The sequence below is a fragment of the Canis lupus genome, chromosome 23 (genome assembly GCF_048164855.1).
Source record: "Canis lupus baileyi chromosome 23, mCanLup2.hap1, whole genome shotgun sequence".
Classification (NCBI taxonomy): domain Eukaryota; kingdom Metazoa; phylum Chordata; class Mammalia; order Carnivora; family Canidae; genus Canis; species Canis lupus.
In genome coordinates this window covers 22421806-22444092 of record NC_132860.1, presented here as the reverse complement: position 1 = coordinate 22444092, position 22287 = coordinate 22421806, and the positions used below count along the sequence as shown (strand labels likewise).

Sequence of the window (22287 nt, the reverse complement as noted above, 5' to 3'; positions counted from 1 at the left end):
GCAAATGGCAGTAACGTGTATGAAAAGATGCTGAACACCATTAGTTCTCTGGGAAATGCAAATTAAAATACCACTGAAATACCACTTCACACCCACTAAGATGATTATAAAAGACACGGAATAACAAATACTGGCAAGGAAATGGAGAAATTAGAGCCCTCCTACACTGCTGGTGGGAATGTAGAATGGTGCAGTCAGTTCGGAAAAGAGTCTGGAAGACTCTCCAAAGAGTAAATACATGATCCGGCAATTCTATCCTTAGGTATATTCCCAAGAAAAACAAAAAGCCTATGTTTAATAATAATAAAAAAATGTACAAGAAAACTCAGTCATATTATTCATAAAAGCCAAAAAAGTAGAAACAATTCAGAATATCTAAAAACTCATCAGTTTTGGATGAACAAATCGTGGAAAATCCATACCATGGAATATGATTCAGCCATCAAAGGAATAAAGTACTCGTAGGTGATATAACAATAATAAACCTTAGAAATAGTATGCTAAATGAAAAAAATCTATGTTGCCTAACCCTCTGTCCTGACTTTTATCTGACACCTTCCTCCCTGTGAGCCCTCCTCCCCCAACCCAACTTCCGGGACCAGGTTAGGTTCATCTCCTCCGTTCCCTTAGGGCAAAAAGTTTGACCTTCCTTTTTCTTTTCAAGAGTTGCTGTGCCATTGAAACCCGCTCTCACACTTCATAAGCTTTGCGTGTATTCACAGGACCTGAAAACTCATATACACGGTCTCTCACAGAGTACATAGGTCACATAGGTTAAAATCACAGATACAATTAAAAAAAAAAAAAGACTTTTATTTTATTTGACACAGAGAGAGTGTGTGTGCGAGCACAAGCAGGAGGAGCTGCAGAGGGGGAGGGAGGAGCAGGCTTCCCAGTGCGCAGGGAGCCTGATGCGAGGCCTCCATCCCAAGACACTGGGATCATGACCTGAGCCAAAGGCTCTTTACCGCCTGAGCCACCCAGGCTCCCCTCTTAAAAAAAAAAAAAAATCACAGATGGAATTTTTAACTCAATAAATTTTAATGATGTTCTTGCAAAACATACCATTATGGTGCGAAGTGGTTTTCTTTACCTACTCCTCTAAGTTTGGATATTTTTATTCAGACATTTTAATTAACAGGCGTATTATCAGTGTCCCTCAACACTGACGGGAGGTCGGAAAACTCAAGTGGAGGCAGTTTGCAAGCGCCGTGCCTGGCGCTCAGGTGCTCTCCAAGGCCGCAGAGCTGCGGCGCACAGGTAAGCGCAACAGCGCCCCCGCGGGCAGGTGGGGCCCCGGCGACCACACCCCCGGGGCGCGGGGCCCGCGCGGCCAGGTCGGCCCTATCAGCAGCCCTGGCCGTCGGCGCCCCGCCCCTGGGCGCGGAGTCTCGGCTTGGGTGCGGGCGGCCGCGGCTGCGGGACCTCGGCTCGGCTCCAGGCCCCAGGTGCAGGTGAGTGAGCCTGTCCGCCTCCTGGCCCGCCGCGCCGTCCCCGCCGGCGCCGAGTTCGAGCCGCCCTGCAGGCTGGGTCTCGGGGATCGCGGGCGGGCAAGGGTGACGGAGACCTCTGGTTTTGAGCGGCCTCGAGTTTGGCCGGGGAGCTCGGAAGGCCCGGCCACGCGCCGGTCGGCAGCCCTGGGCGGTCTGTGCGCAGCGCGGGGACCCGGGGCCGCGGGAGGTGAGGGAGGCCGGGCTGCAAGTTTTGAGGTCGCCAAGGAGCGCAAACCGTGGGACCGGCCGGGGCGCCCAGGTCAGCACCCCTCCCCCGTCGCTGCGCTCGGCCCCAGGAAGTGACACCGCTTACCCTCCACCCGGGAGGGCCTGAGCTCTCCAGGGAGCTGGGGGTGGTGAGCCTTCCGGCTCGCCGGGGCCGCGGGCCTGTGCAAGGCCTGGCCCTGCAGCGCGGCCCTCCTGGGAAGGGAGCAGGCCCGCGCGCCCCTGGGCCTCCCCATCTACTCAAAACTGCTGGGGGCGGGGAGTGGGGGGTCTTGACCGCCCGGGGCCGCTCACCTCTGGGCCCCCTGGGGCATCTCATGCTGGCGCTGTGCGGGTCACGCCTGCCCGTCCGTGACGGGCCACTTACTGTCACTCCTGGCGGAGGGGAGACGGCAGTAGACCAAGATAGGAGGCCCCTTCCCTTCCTGAGCTCACGATATAGATAATTTTTATTTCTTTTTCATCCTCATTGCGAATGAGCTCCGCGAGATTAGGGACAAAATCAGTCAATGGAGGCAGAAACGGTGGCTGAAGAACCGCCTGTGGCCAAATTCTGCCTCGGACACGGACGTCTTTGAGCTTCCGTTTCTCCCATCTGCAAAATGGACCGAGTGATACTTACACCCTGGAGTTTTGGTGAGCATTAAGCGAGGGAGAGGTTGAAACACACAGGCGACTTCCTGACAAATAGTAAATTAGCAAATCAGGTCATTATTCTTGACCAAGTCAACGCCGACCTTTTAGAAAATTGCAGTCAGAACAATTTTTGCAAGAAGAGAGTGGGCAATAAAATATGTTAAAATGCGCTATGATGAAGAATATGACTAACCTCTAAGCAAGTGAAAATATAACGAGTTTTAAAAATTGGAAATTACAAGTGGAATATCACAAATGCAGGGAGAAATAAGAACTTTGGGAACAATTCTTTTAAAAAAAACCCTCAGTTAATGGATTATCTAAGACTCAGGGAGAAGATGACAACTTGTGCGGGACAGTAGTTTAAGAATTTGCAAAGTAATTATAAATTTCCGAAATGCTTGGGATAGAGATTCTTTTGAGGTACTTTTAAAAAAGAATTTGAAGCTGGTTGTGTTCCAATTCCAATATTTATCAAGTGCCACCTTTCAGATTATCCATTCCAGATAATAGGTTAAAGTAGAATTGAACCCTACACAAAGGTAAATAAATAAATAAATATATATATATATATATATATATATATATATATATATATAATTATTCCCTAAGTACGAGAAACCAAACTTACTTATGAATGCAGTTTCCACCTGTTCAGGTTTTTACTGCATTTTCAGTAGAGTTCCGAGCTGGGGGGTTAGTCTTGCCCATCTTATTTCTAACTCATTCTGAGCCCCCAGCCTGGGCTAGTCTCTAGTGTTCCCTCCCGAGTCGCTGACTTTAATTCTGAAGTCCTTTTGATACTGACTTGTGAGCTTCTATTGGATGCTTCAGATCTAACCATTGGCCCGTCCTCTGACTCTTCCTCTCCCCCTGCCCCTTTCCAGCTATTTTGCCCCTAAATCGCATCTGCCTGGAAAGGAAGCGCCGTTCTGTAAAACCAGGCTTCTGAAACCTTGATGTGCATAGGCGTCACCTGGAGATCTTTATTGACTTGCAGAAACTGAATTGGCCCAGGTGAGGCTGAGATTCTGCATAAAGAGCTCCACTGGACGCCAATGCTGGTAGTTCCGCCATCACCTGACATTGTTTTTCAGGCATCTGCTTCTGATTTAATAGTTCCACTCGGTCTTGAATTTGGGCTCTTTCATTTGCAAATGTGATCCACAGGGCTCTGGCATTTTGGGCTCTGGGAACTGCTCCTCTCACAGCCAGGCTGTCATCTCCTGGTCGAACCACACTGCTCTTGAGACAGGCCTCCGTGGAAGGCTGAGCTGACCTGCCTTTTCTCCTCTGGGCTCGCTCTGTTGATACAGGCAGTCAAAGGCCTTCTGGGATGTGGGCAAGGGTTAGTCAAACATGCTAACTGTATGTTCCCCTCCTTCAAATTTCTTTCTCCAGCCTCAACTTTAAACCCTTTGACAAGAGACGTTAACTCTTACAGCATCTTTTCTGCTCAAAATTCTTTCTCTGTCTTGAATATCTATAGTACTGCATTAGATGGAAAGAAATAATAGAAATATCATGGGGCCACATTTATAATTTTAAATTTCCTGGTGGCCTAAAAAAAGAAGAAACAGGTGAAATTGATTTGAATATATTTTATTTAACTCAATACATCAATAATATAAAATATTAGGATGTATAATCAATACAAAAGCTGTTAATGATATGTTTTAGGTGATTTGTTTTTCTAACAAGTTCTTTGAAATCTGGTGTATAGTTGATGCATAATATATCTCATTTTTGACTAGCCACATTTTGGATGCTCATTTCAAGTGGCTACCATATTTGACAGCTCAGTTCTAATTTATGCGTAGAAGATCAGAAAACCAAGCCTTCAACTTTTCTAAATATGTTTCTTCTTTGTTCTGTTTTCTTCAGCCCTAATGAGTTATAATTTACATCTATTAAATCAACTTTAAGCATACAATTCTGTGAGTTTTATTATGTATACAGTTGTGCATTCACAAACACAGTCATATATATAGGACATTTCCATCACCCCCAAAAGTTCCTTGTGTTGGAGTTAATCCCCTTCCCACAGCCTTGGGCTTGGCATCCACTCTTCTGTTTTTGAAATAGGATAGTTTCGTTTTTTCTAGAGTTTCGTATAAATGGAATCCTATAATAATTTACCTTTGGAATCTAGTTTCTTTCCCTTTGTATCATGCTTTTGAGATTTACTTGTTTTTAAGTATCAGTTCGATTTTATGTTTGGTAAAATGCCATTGTATGGATATACCACAGTCTGTTCATTTACCAGTTATTGGTTTTATGAATTATTTTTATTTATTTATTTATGAGATTTTATTTTATTCATTCATGAGAGACACAGGCAGAGTGAGATGCAGGCTCCCTGTAGGGAGCATGATGTGGGACTTGGTACCAGGACCCTGAGGTATACCCCACCACCTGAGCCAACGGCAGGCGCTCAACCACTGAGCCACCCAGGTGCCCCTATGAATTATTTCCAGCTTTTGGTATTATTGCATTGCACTTATGATGCAGAAATGCCCCATGGCCTATTCTGTACATAAAGGTCTCAACTGGGATCCTAGGGGTAGCTAGCATGCCTTCAACTAGGCAGTGTATTTGTGAGTTTGTTCTTTATTATTTTTTTTTTCAAAAGGGCCAGATACTCCTTTTCTTTTCTTTTTTCTTTTCTTTTCTTTTCTTTTCTTTTCTTTCTTTTCTTTTCTTTTCTTCTTTTCTTTTCTTTTCTTTCTTTTCTTTTTTCTTTTCTTTCTTTTCTTTTCCTTTTCTTTTCTTTTCTTTTCTTTTCTTTTCTTTTTTTCTTTTCTTTCTTTCTTTTCTTTTCATTTTATTTATTCATGAGAGACAGAGAGAGGCAGAGACACAGGCAGAGGGAGAAGCAGGCTCCATGCAGGGAGCCCAATGCGGGACTTGAGCCCAGAACTGGGATGTGGGATCACGCCCAGGGCCCAAGGCAGGCGTTCAACCGCTGAGCCACCCAGGCGTCCCTGTGAGTTGGTTCTTTAATGTCCCAGACAAGACTCCAGCTAGGCAAGCAGAACAAATGGCTTTCAAGGAAAGTGATCAAATGGGGGAAACGCACACTCACTCACTCTATACATATATACATAGGAAGATATCTTTAAAAAATTCTCATTGTGATTTAAGACAATGGTAATATAACTTAACAACTGAAAGCTTCTAATGAGAAATAGTGTTTTTCTTTTTTTTTTTTTTTTAAGATTTTATTTATTTATTCATGAGAGACACAGAGAAAGAGAGGGGCACAGACACAGGCAGAGGGAGAAGCAGGCTCCATGTCCGGAGCCTGATGTGGGACGTGGGACTGGATCCTGGGTCTCCAGGATCACATCCTGGACTGAAGGTGGAGCCAAACTGCTGAGCCACCTGGGCTGCCTGAAATGGTGTTTTCCAATGAGAACATCTATTTTAATTCACAAACAATAAAGTTAGAGAAAGTTCTAGCATCTCTAGTTGTGTAGTTAGAGAAGATTCTAGCTTTCTTAACTGACCTTGTCCCAAGCACACACAGACTAACTGGCACAGGTCAGGCTTTCTCACATTATCCTTAAATGCCATCGAGTTAAATCTTGTTATGAATTGAAATAGTGGATTTTTCTCCTAAGTCCAAAAGAAGTAAGAAGAAATGAAAAGGGATAAGAAAGTGAATGATGAATTCTTGTAACAGATACTTATATAGAGCTATCTGTCTACCAGACTTGGCTCTGTCCCCAGTAAAAATATTAAGAAGCCCTTTTCCTCATGGTGACAGGTTAAGAGCATTGAAGGATCAGAGAGCAGTGCCAGCATAAGTGTAGCCATAATTAGTTTTTATTGAGACTATTCTATGCATTGGCTCAGATAATTTTCACAATTATACTCCTAAGGGAGGAATTGATTTCGGCAATGCACAAAGGATGAAGCCACAGCTCAGATCAGGAAACATTTCAGTGTTCTAAAGCTAGATACCGATTAATTCAGGATTTAGACCTAGGTCTATGTTACTCTAGCACCAGTGCCTTCTTTTCTGCCCTAAACTGCCAGGGAAAAGGAAGCAGTCTAGGTCTATGGGATGTGCTGCCAAGAATAAAGCCAAGTTGGGCTGGGGAGGGAGCTTGCAGATAACTTAGGAAGAGGTATCGGATGCTTTTAAGTGTTAAGAGAAATGGAACATGGTATCATGAATCAGCACAGCCTAAAAATGAGAAAAGCATCAGTCACATCATGATCTGAGTGCCTGTGCATGTGGCATGGGTAGCATGAAGAAAGCATTCTCTCCCTTTAAGGACCAGACAGGTCACTAGTTAATAACCTGAGATTTGGAGCTGCATAAAACTGGATTGTAGTTTTTACTTTGTCACTTACTCATTCTGAGACATTTGGCAGTTAAATACTTCCTTAAGAATTTCACTTTTCACTTTCATAAAATAGGTGTTATTAAACCTCACTGATAGAATTACTGTGGGATTTGCTCGTTCAAGGTCTGTAAAGCGTTCAGCCATTGCCTAGCACAGAAGAACTGATCAGAAAATGGTATTGATGATGATTTTCTACCTTCCTATTACTATTCTTGAAATGAATACCTTCATGCATCATTATCTCTCCACACCAACTGCAGAACCATGCTTGACTCTTCAGTCCTCTCCCATGGCATGCTTTGTGTACAAGCTCAGGGCTTAGGAGAGCACTGAACCGGAGGTCATGGTAGTCTTCCCCTATTCTTTTTCCCTCTCATACAATTTGTTAATTGAGATACCATTCTTGTGCCATAAAATTCACCCTTTTTTAAAATTTTTATTTATTTATGATAGTAACACAGAGAGAGAAGCAGAGACACAGGCAGAGGGAGAAGGAGGCTCCATGCACCGGGAGCCCGACTTGGGACCCGATCCCGGGTCTCCTGGATCGCACCCTGGGCCAAAGGCAGGCGCCAAACCGCTGCGCCACCCAGGGATCCCATAAAATTCACCCTTTAAAGGTATACAGTATTTGGGGGATATAATTACAAATACATCTAACGAGCACCACTATCTAATTCCACATTATTTTCACCACCCCCCAAAAGAAACCTCAAACCTATGAGCAGTCATCCTCATTCTTTCTCCCATCAGCCCTCCACAAATAACATCTAAGGTTTGCTATTCTGGACATTTTATGTAAATGGAATTCTATAACATGTGATCTTTTGTGTCTGGCTTCATTTACTTGGCCTAGTGTTGTCAAGTTTCATTCATGTGTATCATGAGCCAATATTTCATTTCTCCCTTCCTTCCATGTTTACACTTCTATCCCATTAGTGATTCCAAACTACTTCCCTGAAATGCTGTAAAACCTCTTTGTGCCAGCCATCCCACCTGCACACATCTCCCTCAGGTCTTTCTCTGGACTGCCCTACACTGGAATGCATGTGGCCCCCATCACCTCATCTTTCCCTTCTCCCCCCAAAACATGGGTCCTCTGAGACTCCTGTCAAAGATTATGACAGGCCCTGGTGAAATTTCTTCATCAAACAGGCCCTTTCTCATTTCCAGACACCTTATGCATAAGGGTCCGTGTTCGACTTTTACCACCTTTCCCACCAAATGTCTGGTTAAAGCTCTGAGGTTGCAGACAGAGCCTTGAACTAAGACTGTAGACACGTTAGGTCTGCCAGCTGCCAACTCTGACTTACAGACTGTTTGGTTTTATAATGTCACTCAATGTCTCCATTGCTTTATCAAAAGGCCAAAAATACTCTCATTTTCAGAGCTTTTCTATGAGGGATAAGGAAGGCAGGGGAATGTGATTTTCAAATCACAGGCGCCAAACCGCTGCACCACCCAGGTATCCCTGACACTGATATTTCTGAGGATATAGTAATGAACAGGGGAAAAAAAAACAAAAACAAAAACAGTCTCTGATTTCTAGAACTTATATTCTAGCAGGAGGATTCAGGCAATTAAAAATATGCATTAGGTGGTGGTGAAAAGAAAAAGCAAGCAGGTTAGTATATGGAGAGTGATTGTATGGATGGCCATGCTTTAGTTAGGCTAGACAGAGTCAGCTCTTCTGATAAGGGAGCGTGTAAGGAGAGTGTGGAATGAAGTCACCCAGTCAGGCGGATATTAGGGTGCAGGGCCTTCAAGCAGTAACAGCAAGTGCAAACATGCTGAGGCAGCCGTGTGTTTTGATGCTTTTAACACTAAGGGTGTGTTTTGGTGGATGGGAAAAGATCAAACAGATGGTGGCTCACGCAGGGCTACTCCTCTCACGGGCTTCAGTTGGTCCCTCCATCCAGTAGGAGTCAAGGAAAATCTTTAATTTAACAAGGAGTAATTCTTGTTCTAACGAGAGTACAAATTGATGTCTAATATGAGCTGGAGTGAATAACAGGTTTGAATACCGTGTTACCCGGGTATCTGGCCAAGTTGTCCAGGATACTCAGCATCCCTTTATTTGCACTCTTTTCTTACCTTGACCCTTTTTTGTTTGCCCATCTACCCAGGATTCTGGAAGCAAGAAGTGCCTTAGAAATCCCAGCTGGGCAGGCAAGAGCCAGGGGAGAAGCTACAATGACTTCAGCGGTCCTGGTGGACATACGAGATGAAGTGACCTGCCCCATCTGCCTGGAGCTCCTGACAGAACCCGTGAGCATAGACTGTGGCCACAGCTTCTGCCAAGCTTGCATCATGGGAAATAGCACGGAGTTGGTGATGGGCCAAGACGGGGAAAGCAGCTGTCCTGTATGTCAGACCAGCTACCAGCCCGGGGACCTGCGGCCTAATCGGCACCTGGCCAACATAGCGGAGAGGCTCAGAGAGGTGGTACTAGGCCCTGGGATGCAGCTGAAAGTGACTCTCTGTGCACACCATGGGGAAAAGCTCCAGCTCTTCTGTAAGGAGGATGGGAAGCTTATATGCTGGCTTTGTGAGCGGTCTCAGGAGCACCGTGGTCACCACACGGTCCTTATGGAGGAGGTTGCCCACGAGTATCAGGTAGGATTCCAAACAGAGAAGGCAGGGAAGAGCAGGGCCCTTGGCAGGAGATGACTTTTCTTTATCCTGTAATATTTTTTTTTTAAGATTTTATTTATTCATGAGAATAAATAAATAAATGAGAGAATTCATTCTCTCATTCTCAGAGAGAGCGGGCGAGAGAGAGAAAGGCAGAGACACAGGCAGAGGGAGAAGCAGGCTCCATGCAGGAAGCCTGACGCGGGACTCAATCCTGGGTCTCCAGGATCACACCCTGAGCTGAAGGTGGCGTTAAACCACTGAGCCACCCAGGCTGCCCATTTATCCTGTAATCTAATTTCTTTGTAGTTTTTCCATTTACCTAGAGGATGAACCTAGAAAATGCCCCCTGCCCAAGGGTAGAGACTTTATCTCTTCATTGCTGCTCAAGACCTGCTCCACAAGAGTAGAGGATGCTGCAGGGTATAACTTGGTATGATCGAGTGTGGGGGATGTGGTGGTGGTAAGAGAAAAGTCCTTCATAAACAGGTTCTATCCCTGGGAGGAAAGAGAAATGAGTCTATGCCCTTTGGCTCTTTATGCACACTCCCTGTGCATAAAAGATCCTTAGGCCTTCTCGGTTCTTCAGCTGTGGTAGGAGAGACTTCTGAGGTCAGCATAATCTCTTCCCTATTCACTCCATTCTGGACACAGAGACAAGTTAGTGCTTGACCCTGCTTGCCCTGATGTTTCTTTAAGGAGAAGTTCCAGGAGTCTCTGGGGAAGCTGAGGCAAGAGCAACAGGAAGCTGAGAGACTAACAGCTGTTATCATAGGGAAGAGGACATCATGGAAGGTGAGAGAGATTCTTCTTGAAGGTGTCCTGGGACAAGAATCAGGGCAGGGCATGGGAGCCCAGGGTCTGTCTGTTCCCTGATTTGACTGGAAGAGCTTCCCTTTGCCTAATTCTTTTCTGAAGCCCTTCCAAACAAGGGCATTGTTCTCGGTGAGGATGGGGAAGGGGGTGTTAGAGAATGAACATATCAAACAGGAATTCAGGTTCTTAAAGATGGTTACATAGAAGAGGAACCATGACCATTGGCAGCCCCCAATTCCTGATTCCAGACCTTGTTCTACAGTTTCAAGCTCTGGAAGCTCCTGGAAAGACAGGTCACACAATCATTCCCACCTGGGTATTCAAAATTGGAAGGGGAGGCCAATGCAGAGACCTGGGAGGCCAGGGAGGTGCCTTGGAATCTAGACCTCCCCCAGGATCCACAGTCTATGTCCTGGAGGCCTAGATAAGGTAGCCTGGGGCTGATGGTCTGGGAAGAGCTGAAGACAAAGCAGAAGGAAAGAACAGGTTCTGTGGGACTCCCTTCCCATTTTTACTCCTTTCCTGGTGAGACCTAGCCAGAAGAGTGGTGCTGAGCCTGAATCTCCACCCCCACCCAAGAGTAGGGACTCTAAGCTCAACAGATGAGCAGCCTTTATCTCTTACATGTTCCTGAAGAATCAGATGGAACCTGAGAGACACAGGATCCAGACAGAATTTAATAAGTTGAGAAGCATCCTGGACAAAGAGGAGCAGCGACAATTGAAAAAGCTGGAGGAGGAAGAGAGGAAGGGCCTGAGTATTTTAGAAGAGGCTGAGAATGAGCTGGTCCAGCAGAGCGAAACACTGAGGGAGCTCATTTCTGATCTGGAGCTTCGGTGTCAGGGGTCAGCAATGGAGCTGCTGCAGGTAAGACTCGGGGAAGAGCCCTTAGTCTGAGAGTCAAGGCAAAGGGAGACTGACTTTCACTCCCTTCTTATGCAGGACTAATGACCTGGTAGGAGAAAGAAAAAGATTTGCTTGGCCCTGTTGTGCCTCTTGCCTATTAAACTATGCAGAGGTCACGGGTAAAACATAGGATAATTAAGGTATAAATGCTAGGGGATTCTCATTTTCATTTATTATATATAAAGGGTAGTCCAGAAGTTTATTTGATACTATGGAGAAGATCTGTTATATCCACTGATGTTTTAGAGCAACATTTCTCAATCTCGGCACTGTTTATATTTTGAACTGGAAATTCCTTGCCATGAGGGACTGCCCTGTACCTTGTAGGATGTTTAGTAACATCCCTGGCCTCTACCCACTGGATGTCGGTAGCATCTCTCTTCAGCTGTAACAATCAAAATCCTCTAGATATTGCCAAATGTCCCTGGGGGAATCATAATCCCTCTTCCTCCTGTTGAGATTCACTGGCCATTTGGCATCTGTCAACTCTGAGGCTGTGTTGGGATTTGTCAGGTACTTTTCAGCCAGCTTAGTTACAGGCAAACACCCAAGCTCAAGTACTTAGAGATTCTGTGTCATCACCAGTCCTTCTTTGCTTTCACTATCTTTAGGGCAAAATCATTTAACATGTAAAAGAAGTTTGAATGGGTCTTTTTAAGACACAAAGAAGACTGAGCTCTGGGACGTGTGTACTGGGGTGTGTGTATGCATGTGTGTGTGCCTGGAGAGTACAAGGTGTCAGTTTGGAGATATTTGATACAGAAACTTGAACCAAAGTTGAAATCTGAGCGGGTGATTTCTGCATAGAATGACTAGTGTGACTGGAGACTGGATGTAGTTTCAACATTCTGGAACATTCAGGCTATTCCTTATTTTCTGTTTGCTTTCTTGCTTTCCTCTTGCTCTCCATTTATTGGTAGAATAATTAGTCCTAGTTACTTATCCTTGGGTCCTAGTATTAGGGTCATGGAGTAGCTACATTCTACCTATTGGACCTTTTCCCACGCACTGCTTCATTTTATTTTTCTTGTCCTTTTTCTTCAGCCTGGATATTGGGTTGCCCTGATGCTTCTCCCTGCCCCCACTTGAGCCCCTCCACAGACTCTTCAAGCTGTAAAAATTGCTCCATAAGTGCAAAGGGCTCATCCATTTATATCATTCGACAGGACCTGTCTAGACTCTCACATCTGTTTGTATGACTGCCTTATGGGTGTTTTAACCTGAGTGCTGTTCCACAGTCAGGTTTTCTAGAGCTCGCTCAGCACAAATACTTTCTTCCTCCCCTTTTTTGTATCGATGTGACATTGTTGCATGTTAGATTTGATAGCCCATGCCAGCCTGTGGCTTTCAAGTATCAGAATGTGACCCTTGAGAATAAAGCTAACGGAAGAGAAGGAGACATGAAGTGGCACCTAGATTTGGCCATTGAGTTCCTCAGTAAGCCATGCCTTAAGGCTGATCCAATCCTAGGTATTTGGTGTAAATTGACACATCCACCCCCTCTATTGCTTTCCATATTCAAACCAGTTTGAGTTGTGTTTCTGTCAAATGCCACCCAAAATAGGCCCAACACAGAAAATAGTTATTGCCACGTTACATAGATCAAGCCATTGTCCGTCCTTTCAGTCAATGTGGTGCATAGAGCAGAAGCTATGAGGACCAAGCGGGAGGCTCTGCTCCAGAAAGGCCATGGTGGCAGTGATGACAGTGAAGAGCAGGTGGCTAAAAGAAGTTATGAGTGTGAAACGGACTGGCTTGATCTGAGATGGGACATCAAAGTGAATATGACGTAGTTTTTAGAATCATACTTTGTCTAAATTGGATGATTAAATGGATCCTGGCAACACTGAGGAAGATTGAAGATAAGAGACTAAACCATTGCAGGAAAAGTAAGGTTTTTTTTTTTTTTTTTTTAAGCGTTTTGAGTTTGTGGTGCCGATAGCTCTCTTGCTGGCATATATGAGAGACATCTGAGTGGAAGTACAGATTTGGAAACCATGAATATGAGTGTGTGTCGAAATCAAGAAAACTAGATGAGGTCAGAAAGGATAGCATTGAGGGTGAGAGGAGGTAAAGTTTGAGAAATAACCACATTTAAGGCTCTTGTATCCTTAGCAATCAGAATGTAAGCATCTCAAGGACAGAAATGATGACTTAATCATGTGGGATTCTCTAGTTCTAATAGATAGTGTGCATATTTAACATTACGCACACACCCTATCATCAAAATAAAGGTACTAATGAATGAGTTGAATCATTTCCTGACATCCCTACATTAAAGTCTCAGGGACAGTCTGCTCTGAGTTCTTAATCTACTTTGTGACCTCCAGTTTGGGTCCTTCTTTATTCCCATCATATCATGGGGTGGTGGGAATGGGATAAGGAATATGGATGAGGCTATTAACGGGTGAGGCCTATTCTATTACTCTTTAACTTAACATTTCTCTTTCCTTCCTAGGATGTGAGTGATGTCATGAAAAGGTATGTGTAGGAGAGAACACAGAATGGTCCCCTTGGATTGACAAGGATTTCTGCACCCACAGAGTTATCTTGTGGGCAGTGGAAAAGGAAAAAAGAAAAATCACAAGGCAGGGAAGATATAGGACTGTGATGCCTTGAGTTGCTCATCATAAGAATTTTTGGGTTCCCCAAAATAAAGGGAATGACTTGGTTTCTATGGTAAGAGAATTTGGATGAAGGGGGGGTTGGTCACAAATTGGGGACAGTAGTGTTCTTAAGAATAAAAATTGCAGTATCATTAACTCCCCTAGTATCCCATGACCGGACTCCATTGCCACAAAACTTTGGATGTTTCCAACCCAGATTCTAGTAGCTTATAGTTACCTCAAACTACACAGCTTTTCTTTGTCCATCTATATTATCAGAGGGAAATTTCCCATCTGTGTTTTCCAAGGTCCAAAATACAACACCTGGGGCATTTCGCTTCAATTTCCCTTTCTCTTTTGGCTTTTGAAAAGTCCAGGCCTTACTACCTTTTTCTCCTCAGACTTCCTTTTTTTTTTTTCAATTCCAGGAAAAACATAGACAAGGTCTTGAGAAGATTGGTTTTGGCCTTGAAACAAAACATGTTCTCTTCTTTCTCCCATACTCTAGAATCTCATCCATCAAGATGACATCTAAGGTTGCCCACACACCTGTACCTTTCAGCTCCTCATAGACACATGAAACACAGAGTCCATTGTCCCTTCTGAAATATTCACTCTTGGCTTGGAGATAAAGATGTCTTCTTTCTCCAACTGGCATGATATTCCCAGAGACAGAGATATTCCCTCCTAAAACACTGTTCTGCAGGCCTTTCTCCCTAAGCCTTTAGGAGAGCCTAAGGCCTAACTCACTCTTCACAATGAAGCCCTTTACTCGATACTCTCAGAACCCCAGCAGCAGTTTCCTGGTGTTCTCCCTGTCAACACACACATCTCCAGTCCGTTATACTAGACCTTTAAGATGACATTGACATTGTAAACATTTTGTATCTTTTTTAGAGGTAGAAAAATATTTCCCAGCCCATTATTTTATATAGTCCTAGGATGTAGAGAGAGAAGGGAAAATTATTGTGTTTTATAAAAAACAAAAAACAAAAACAAAAAAACAAAACAAGCAAACCAAAATGAGTCTTTGAAAGGTTAGATCTTATCCAAGTTTGCACAGATGGTGAGAAGCTAGTTTCTAGTCCAGGTCTTCCAGTTCTAGTGCCAGAGCTCTTTGCAGAACGTTGCTCATTTTCTTTAGGAGAGAATGCTGAAGTTCTCCCAGGGGCCTGGTTGATGGGGAAGATGGGTGTTGGAGGAACCCAAGGCCAGCAGTGTAGGAGATTCATAAGGTCTATTCTCTCTAGAAGTGAGTTCTGGACCCTAAAGAAGCCAGAAGCTCTCCCTACCAAGCTGAAGAGTATGTTTCGAGTTCCAGATCTGAAAAAGATGCTGCGAGTGTTTAGAGGTGAGGAGATTCAGGGGACAGCTTTTGGATGTGAAATTATTGTAGCCTCAGCAATACATAGAATGGAGTGTAGAGTTGGTATTTGGTAATAGTGGTACAGAGAGAGATCAGAGAGAGAGGGACATAACCATGCTGAAGAAGATGCAGTTCATATATAAGGCAGAATGAGATGGCCAGCTTGCATCATTATAGAATTTCCTGCCTCACCCCTCAGTCAATAAGGGGGAGACAGCCGACCTGAAACTGTCCATTCTGTATAACATAATTGACTCTGTTTATCATTACAGAACTGACGGATGTCCAGAGCTACTGGGGTAAGTAACAACCATGGCCTCTCTGAGCTGAAATGTCCTTGGCCTTTCTCACCTGCTCCTCCCACTCAGACATACCCACACACACTCTCAACTACAAGGTGTTAGTACCATCTCTCCAACCCCCCACATAGTTCCATTCCTCCACTTCTGTGTTTCCTCTTCCCTGTGTCTTATGACCCATGTACCCATCCTTATCTGCTGATGTTGTACCTTTTCCCACAGTGGACGTGACTCTGAATCCACACACGGCTAACTTAAATCTCGTCATGTCTAAAAACCGAAGACAGGTGAGATTTGTGGGTGCCAAGCTATCTGCGTCTTACCTGGAAGAGCATTATGACTGTGGTATCCTGGGCTCTCAGCACTTCTCCTCTGGGAAACATTACTGGGAGGTAGATGTGGCCAAGAAGACTGACTGGATCCTGGGGGTGTGCAGTAATTCAGTGGGACCAACGTACTGTTTCAGCCAGTTTACGAACAATCGAAATGTCTACTCCAGATATCAACCTCAGAGTGGATACTGGGTGATTGGGCTCCATCATAAACATGAATATAGAGCCTATGAGGAATCTTCTACTTCCCTGCTCCTCTCCATGATGGTACCCCCTCGCCGTGTTGGGGTTTTCTTAGACTACGAGGCCGGCACTGTTTCCTTTTATAATGTCACAAACCATGGCTTTCCCATCTATACTTTCTCTAAATATTACTTTCCTACCACCCTTTCTCCATATTTCAATCCTTGCAACTGTGTAGTCCCAATGACCCTGCGTCGCCCAAGCTCTTGAACATTCTGCTATCTCCACCCATATCTGAGCAGGACCCTCTAATAAGATTCATCTGTATCTCAGTCTTTCTGCACTTCTGTTTTCCTGCGTTCTCACACCCTTCCCTTCAAACATTTATTCAGTGCCAAAATATACCCAGAGGTGATTGTGAACATCCCTGAATGATTAATTACCAATATTGAGATGGGTGAGGGTAGCTTTCAACATTTTACCATTACCATTGATTCATGGGATCAAATTTAGGAAGTTCTTTTCTATTAATTTGCTATCATCTTCTGCACTGAATGGAAAATTGAATTTCAATAGATACTGTCCATAATTATTGATATAATCCTGTGCCCTGTTTATTCTGTCATTGGAATACATTGATTTGTTTCCATTTTTAAATGCAACACAAAGTCCTGAAATAAATCATTATTCCTCATATGCAATAATGGATTTGTTTTTGCTAGTATATTGTGTGGGTTTCATTACCATCCCCATTGATGAAAAAAAGCGACCTATAATGTTACAGTGTTGTAACACCGATGTCAGGTTTTGTAAAATGCAATAAATGAGCAAAAAAATTACTATACTTTTGTGTAAGTATAGGTTTTTTTTTTATTATTTTTTATTTATTTATGATAGTCACACACACAGAGAGAGAGAGAGAGAGGCAGAGACATAGGCAGAGGGAGAAGCAGGCTCCATGCACTGGGAGCCTGATGTGGGATTCGATCCTGGATCTCCAGGATCACGCCCTGGGCCAAAGGCAGACGCTAAACCGCTGTGCTACCCAGGGATCCCTTGTGTAAGTATATATAGGATTGAGTGCTAAAAACCATTATAATGTTAATTTTGGTGGCTTTAAATCAAATTTTAACTTCAGTTTTCACTGCAGCCTTTATGGATTTAAAAATTTAAGATTAGTAATTGAAAATTTAAAGCAAATTTCCCAAATTCATTGAAGTAGAAAAAAGGGAAAAGAAAATGATGATCGAATATAGATTTTTCTCTCAGAATGGGAGGAAAACATACAAAGAAAATAATATAAAGCACTTTTAGGAAGAGAATGACTTTTTCCAGTGTCACCCCCTTTCTTTATGCTCAAATGTGAGCAGCCTGTGAATGAGCTGCAATGGCTTTGCTAGAGGTGCTATATGCTTTTGAGCCAACTGTAAAAGAAATTAGGAGGTGGCTGTGAGAGTGGAAACAAATACCAAGGAGCTGACTAGAGCTACTGTCCAATATGGTAGCCAAGAGCTACCTGTGGCTATTGAGTTCTTTTTTTTTTTTTTAATATTTTATTTATTTATTCATGAGAGACACAGGGAAAGAGAGAGGCAAAGACACAGGCAGAGGGAGAAGCAGGCTCCATGCAGGGAGCCCAACGTGGGACTCAATCCCGGGTCTCCAGGATCAGGCTCTGGGCTGAAGGTGGTGCCAAACCACTGAGCCACCCAGGCTGCCCTGTTGAGTTCTTTATATGTGACTAGTCTGAACTGAAGTGTGCTCTATATATAATATGCACACCTGATTTTGAAGACTTAGTTTAAAAAAATAATGTAAAGTATAACTTTTCTGTTGTAGATAGCAATGATAATATTTTGCATACACTGGATTAAATAAATATATATTAACTTCACCAGTTTTATTTTACTTTTTAGACGTAGATACTAGAAAATTTAAAATTACGTGTGTGGCTTATATTGCCTTTCTATTGGACAGCTCTTTCTGAAATGCAATTTCTATCTCTCCAGGGGCCCTTGTGTAGGGAAGGTATGTTCATCTCTGCACAGACCTCCTCCCTTTGGGGCATTTTTGTAGAAGGTAATGGCAGAAGGAGATCTCAACATATTTAGAAATTTACAATGTGGAAGATCATAGAAAGGGATCATGGCCAGAAAAAAAATCATTCTACCTGGTCTGGTCCCTGTCTTTAGCCCCCAGTCTTTTGAGCACTTAGTCTGAAGAAATACAAAGTAGCTCATCCTCAGGCTCAGCTCTGGTATCTGTGGGGGAGATGAAGTACAGTTTATAGTAAAAACCCAATATTGGTTTGCTCTAAGGCAGAATTTTATTTGGGAGATGAAATTTGTGGGAGACCAGAGGCCAAATGCATACGCTTCATCCTGATTTGCATTTCAATCAGGAAATATAAAAGGAGATAAAGCTGGCAAATGGTTGCTCGTAGAGGTGGTGGGGGTTTGAGAATGAGAGATGATAAAGAGAAAATCTGCCTGAGTAATTAATCCCTTCTACTTATTTTCCCATGTAATAATTTCCAGGTTAAAAGGAGTTAGCCCAGCTGTCCTCTACCAGTGGAGGTGTTCAGTGAATGACCTTACACAATAAGGAAAGACAAAGTACTTCCTGGGATTTTGTTGGTGAAATCTGGAGAAGGTTGTCCAGTTTGAGATTTGGAGGAATGAATTTGCAGCCCTGACTCTCCTGGGGGTTCTGGGGAGAGTGGCCTTGATGTTTTGGGCATAATGTGGTATAGACTAACCTGCTATGATTAAATATGATCAAATACTAAAGAATTTCATTTCTTATAAAAATCAAACAGGAGTGTAGTTAGTGCCATGTAGCACTGTTCCATATGGGTTTCATGCTCCAAGCTTTCTTCATCTGAATCTCTGCATCCCCAAAGATAGTATTGTCCTAAGCATCAAGCCAGTAGAATAGTTTAAAAAAAAGACCCAGGGAGGTCTTTTGATCTTAAATTCTTCACTTATATATGAGATTCCTAATTTCTGCTCACTTTCTATTGCTGAGAATAGCTATGGGGCCACATCTAACTATAAAGAAAAGTTGTAAACTTGTCTAACCATTTGCAATTTTTTTTTTAAGATTTTATTTATTTTATTTATTCATAGAGACACAGAGAGAGAGGCAGAGACACAGGCAGAGGGAGAAGCAGGCTCCATGCAGAGAGCCCGATGTCGATCCAGGGTCTCCAGGATCACACCCTGGGCTGCAGGCGGCACTAAACCGCTGTGCCACTGGGGCTGCCCACCATTTGCAATTATGTACAATCAAATTTCAAGGGAAGGAAAATGCAGATTTTTGTGGAGACCTAGTAGTCTGTTACATGGGACACAATGAGTGCCTGGAATCTTAGGCAATTCCTCTTTCTCATTACAGAAGATCCAGGACCTGCTAAGGAACTATGTTTATTCCATCCTGTAGCCTACAATTCATAGAGAAAAGGGGAAGAGATGAGATGTTTTCCTGTCATACACATGGACATGGGCTAAGTAACAACCATCTTTTTAAAATTAAAAGGCCAAGCTAAGATCAAATGGTAATAAGTTAAAGAAACAGAACAAGAGGAATGGAACTGGTGGATAGTATATAAAGATTTTCAGGAGGTTGAGGGACAGCCAAATCTGGAATGTATGCTCTGATGTGAATGGACTCCTGAACAGATAGTAAATGGGTTCTGTCTCTTACCTTGTCACTTCCAGGAAAGACCTCTGTGGAGACTGAAGTACTGAGGGGTGAGCAGAGGGGATTGGGCCTCTGGACATATAAAAAGATATGAAATATTCAAAAGAAACTAGAGGAAGAAGCATGGATGGACAAAATTCTTAAACAAGAAATAGATATTCATTTAATTACTGAATAATGGAGTTAAAGGGGAAAGAAATAGAGTTAAATAGACAAGGATTTGAATATCAATAAACAAAGTGTTTACTGAAAGAAAATAAAGAGGTCAAACTTCCTCTAAAGTTATTGGTGCGATAATTCCATATCATAAAAAGTAAAGCCTTTACTCACCAATAATGATAAAATAGTTGATAAGAGGAGGACAAACTTAACATTAGTTATACTACTGTTATAGAAGATAATACCAAGAGATGTTCTTGAGATGAAAATGTAATAGCCTGAAGATCTCAGGGCCAGCTATTACTGCAAGAAACCCAGAAGTAGAGCTGCCTTTTTAACATCTCTCCCTCCAACCCACATACAGAGGCCACATATTTATGACTTTTCAAACCTGCACATGCCCTACTCCACAATACCGTCCCTAAATGTGTTATTTCCAATAAATGAATTGTTAGCATTAGTGCACCAAATAATCTTGTTTGCATTTGAATAGGAATTAGCAAATATTAATCCCATTTTAAATCGGGACTAATTTGAACATCCACATATGTTTATAAAGACCATGTATGAAAGACTCACAGCTAATATTATCCTCAATGAGGAAAAACTGCTTTTCCACTAAGGTCAGGAATACAACAGGGGTATCCCTCTCACCACTATTATTCAAAGTAAAAGTATGAGTTCCAGGTGGGAAATATATATATATTTTTAAGGCAAATATGTATTGGATAGAATATGTATAACATAGAAAATATTTAGCAATATTTTCTGATGTGATAAGAATATCTCTGCATTGAAAAATGATTTTTATAAACATTTTATTTGACTCTATTGTCATATTATTCCACATTTACCTGCTTTACTAAAAAATATACTTCTTAAAAAGAGGAATGTCCTCTTCCCTTTGTGACCATTGCTGAAGCACCAGTGGCCAAAATGGAGTTCAATCCCTTTGGGACTTCTGACCAGAGCAAGAACTGTAAATATGGCAGCCTGGGTGGCTCAGCAGTTTAGCGCTGCCTTCAGCCCAGGGTGTGGTCCTGGGGACCATGGAATGGAGCCTGCTTCTCCCTCTGCCTGTGTCTGTGCCTCTTTCTCTCTCTCTGTGACTATCATAAATAAATAAAAATTAAAAAAAAAAAAAAGATTTGGCTTTACATTAAAGGGTATTTTGCAGTCTTTGCACCGAGAGCCCGATGTGGGATTCGATCCCGGGTCTCCAGGATCGCGCCCTGGGCCAAAGGCAGGCGCCAAACCGCTCCACCACCCAGGGATCCCTGTAAAGCCAAATCTTAATAGGAAAGGAAAAGAACAAATATAAGGAAGAAACAATTGAAAAGATGCATAACTAATCTTATATGCAACTTTGAATAAAAACTGTTAAAATGAAAAAAAAAAAGAATACAAACATGTTTTCTCATCAAGACATTATTATTTTAAAATGCTTAGTTGGGAAGATGATTTATAACATGCTCTATGAAAGGTAAGATTTCAAATGATTGGGATCTGAGTACAGGCTCACCAACCAGCCAAAGAAAGAGGATATTCCTGGCAGAAAAAAATAAATGAGGATAAGGACACAGAAATAATAGAAGCACCTGGCATGACTAAAGAGTGGTGAAGGATGAGTTTGCACTGTGTCTGAGAAACAGTTATGAAAGATGAAATGGGAAATATTGCTGGAAAGATAGCCTGCAGTGAAATGCCTAACTACCTGAGGTGGGAATTCTTGAAAAACGCTATGAATTGGGTAGTGAGAGTTTCCCAAATCCCATTCCCTGGCATCATCCAATGCCAATCAAACATTCTAAAACTCTACCAAACTGTCCCCGACTAGGGGATCACCAGGCTTCAGGGTATCCAAGCACCTTAAAAGTTCTATCCAGCAACTGAAGTCATATATTCTATCATTCAAAAAAAGGTTATTCATTCAATCATGTTTCATTCAATAAATATTGTGTGCCTATAGTATGCCAAGAACAGTTCAGGTTTATGCTATGAAGAAGCAACTCAAGAAAAATCCTCGCCTTTATGTCCACTGGTATGCTTCTGTTGTCTTTGGTGTGATCTCTCTCCACCTGGTCTCTTATTAGTTTGTCTAGCCTGAGCTTTTTAAATGACTGCTGGCTTCCCCAAGGGGGGCAAAATAGAAGTTGCAAGGTCCAAATGCCTGGAAATTCACAGATCATTGCAATCCTATTTTATTGGTCACAGCAAGTTATAAGGCCATCCCAGATTCAAGGGGCTGGAGAACAGACTGCACCTCATGATGGGTGAAATTGGCTTGTGTGTGCAGTAGAGGAAAGAATTATCGGCAGCCGTTTTTGTGGAGTGGCCAGCCACACTTGATAAACTAGCAGAGTGACGAATAGTCAAAAGCTTGATAACAAACTCTTCTGACAAGATTTTGAGAAAAAAAGACACTCTCATACATTGTTAGTGGCATTGGGGAAAGGTACAACCACATTTCTCCTTTAATATCTAACAAACATACAACCACATTTCTCCTTTGACCACCATAGTTATATTTCTTCTTCTTTTTAAGATTTATTTATTTATTTGGCAGAGAAAGAGA

The 22287-nt window shown here is 42.7% G+C and overlaps 1 protein-coding gene across 2 annotated transcripts; it reads left to right on the top strand.

The window, feature by feature from the left end:
- Window positions 1-1345: 1345 nt before the first annotated feature.
- Window positions 1346-16690, top strand: LOC140614902 (tripartite motif-containing protein 6-like). 2 transcript variants are annotated; one of them, XM_072794326.1, is made up of 9 exons: window positions 1378-1454; window positions 2199-2354; window positions 8836-9325; window positions 10043-10138; window positions 10796-11026; window positions 13524-13546; window positions 14922-15022; window positions 15310-15336; window positions 15559-16690. In XM_072794326.1, exons 3-9 carry the CDS (start codon window positions 8903-8905, stop codon window positions 16119-16121), a joined length of 1464 nt encoding a protein of 487 aa, XP_072650427.1. In that variant the 5' UTR covers window positions 1378-1454; window positions 2199-2354; window positions 8836-8902; the 3' UTR covers window positions 16122-16690. The 2 variants fall into 2 exon arrangements, with proteins under 2 accessions (XP_072650425.1, XP_072650427.1); XM_072794324.1 differs by lacking the exon at window positions 2199-2354 and having other exon boundaries at window positions 1346-1454.
- The last annotated feature ends 5597 nt before the right edge of the window (window positions 16691-22287 follow it).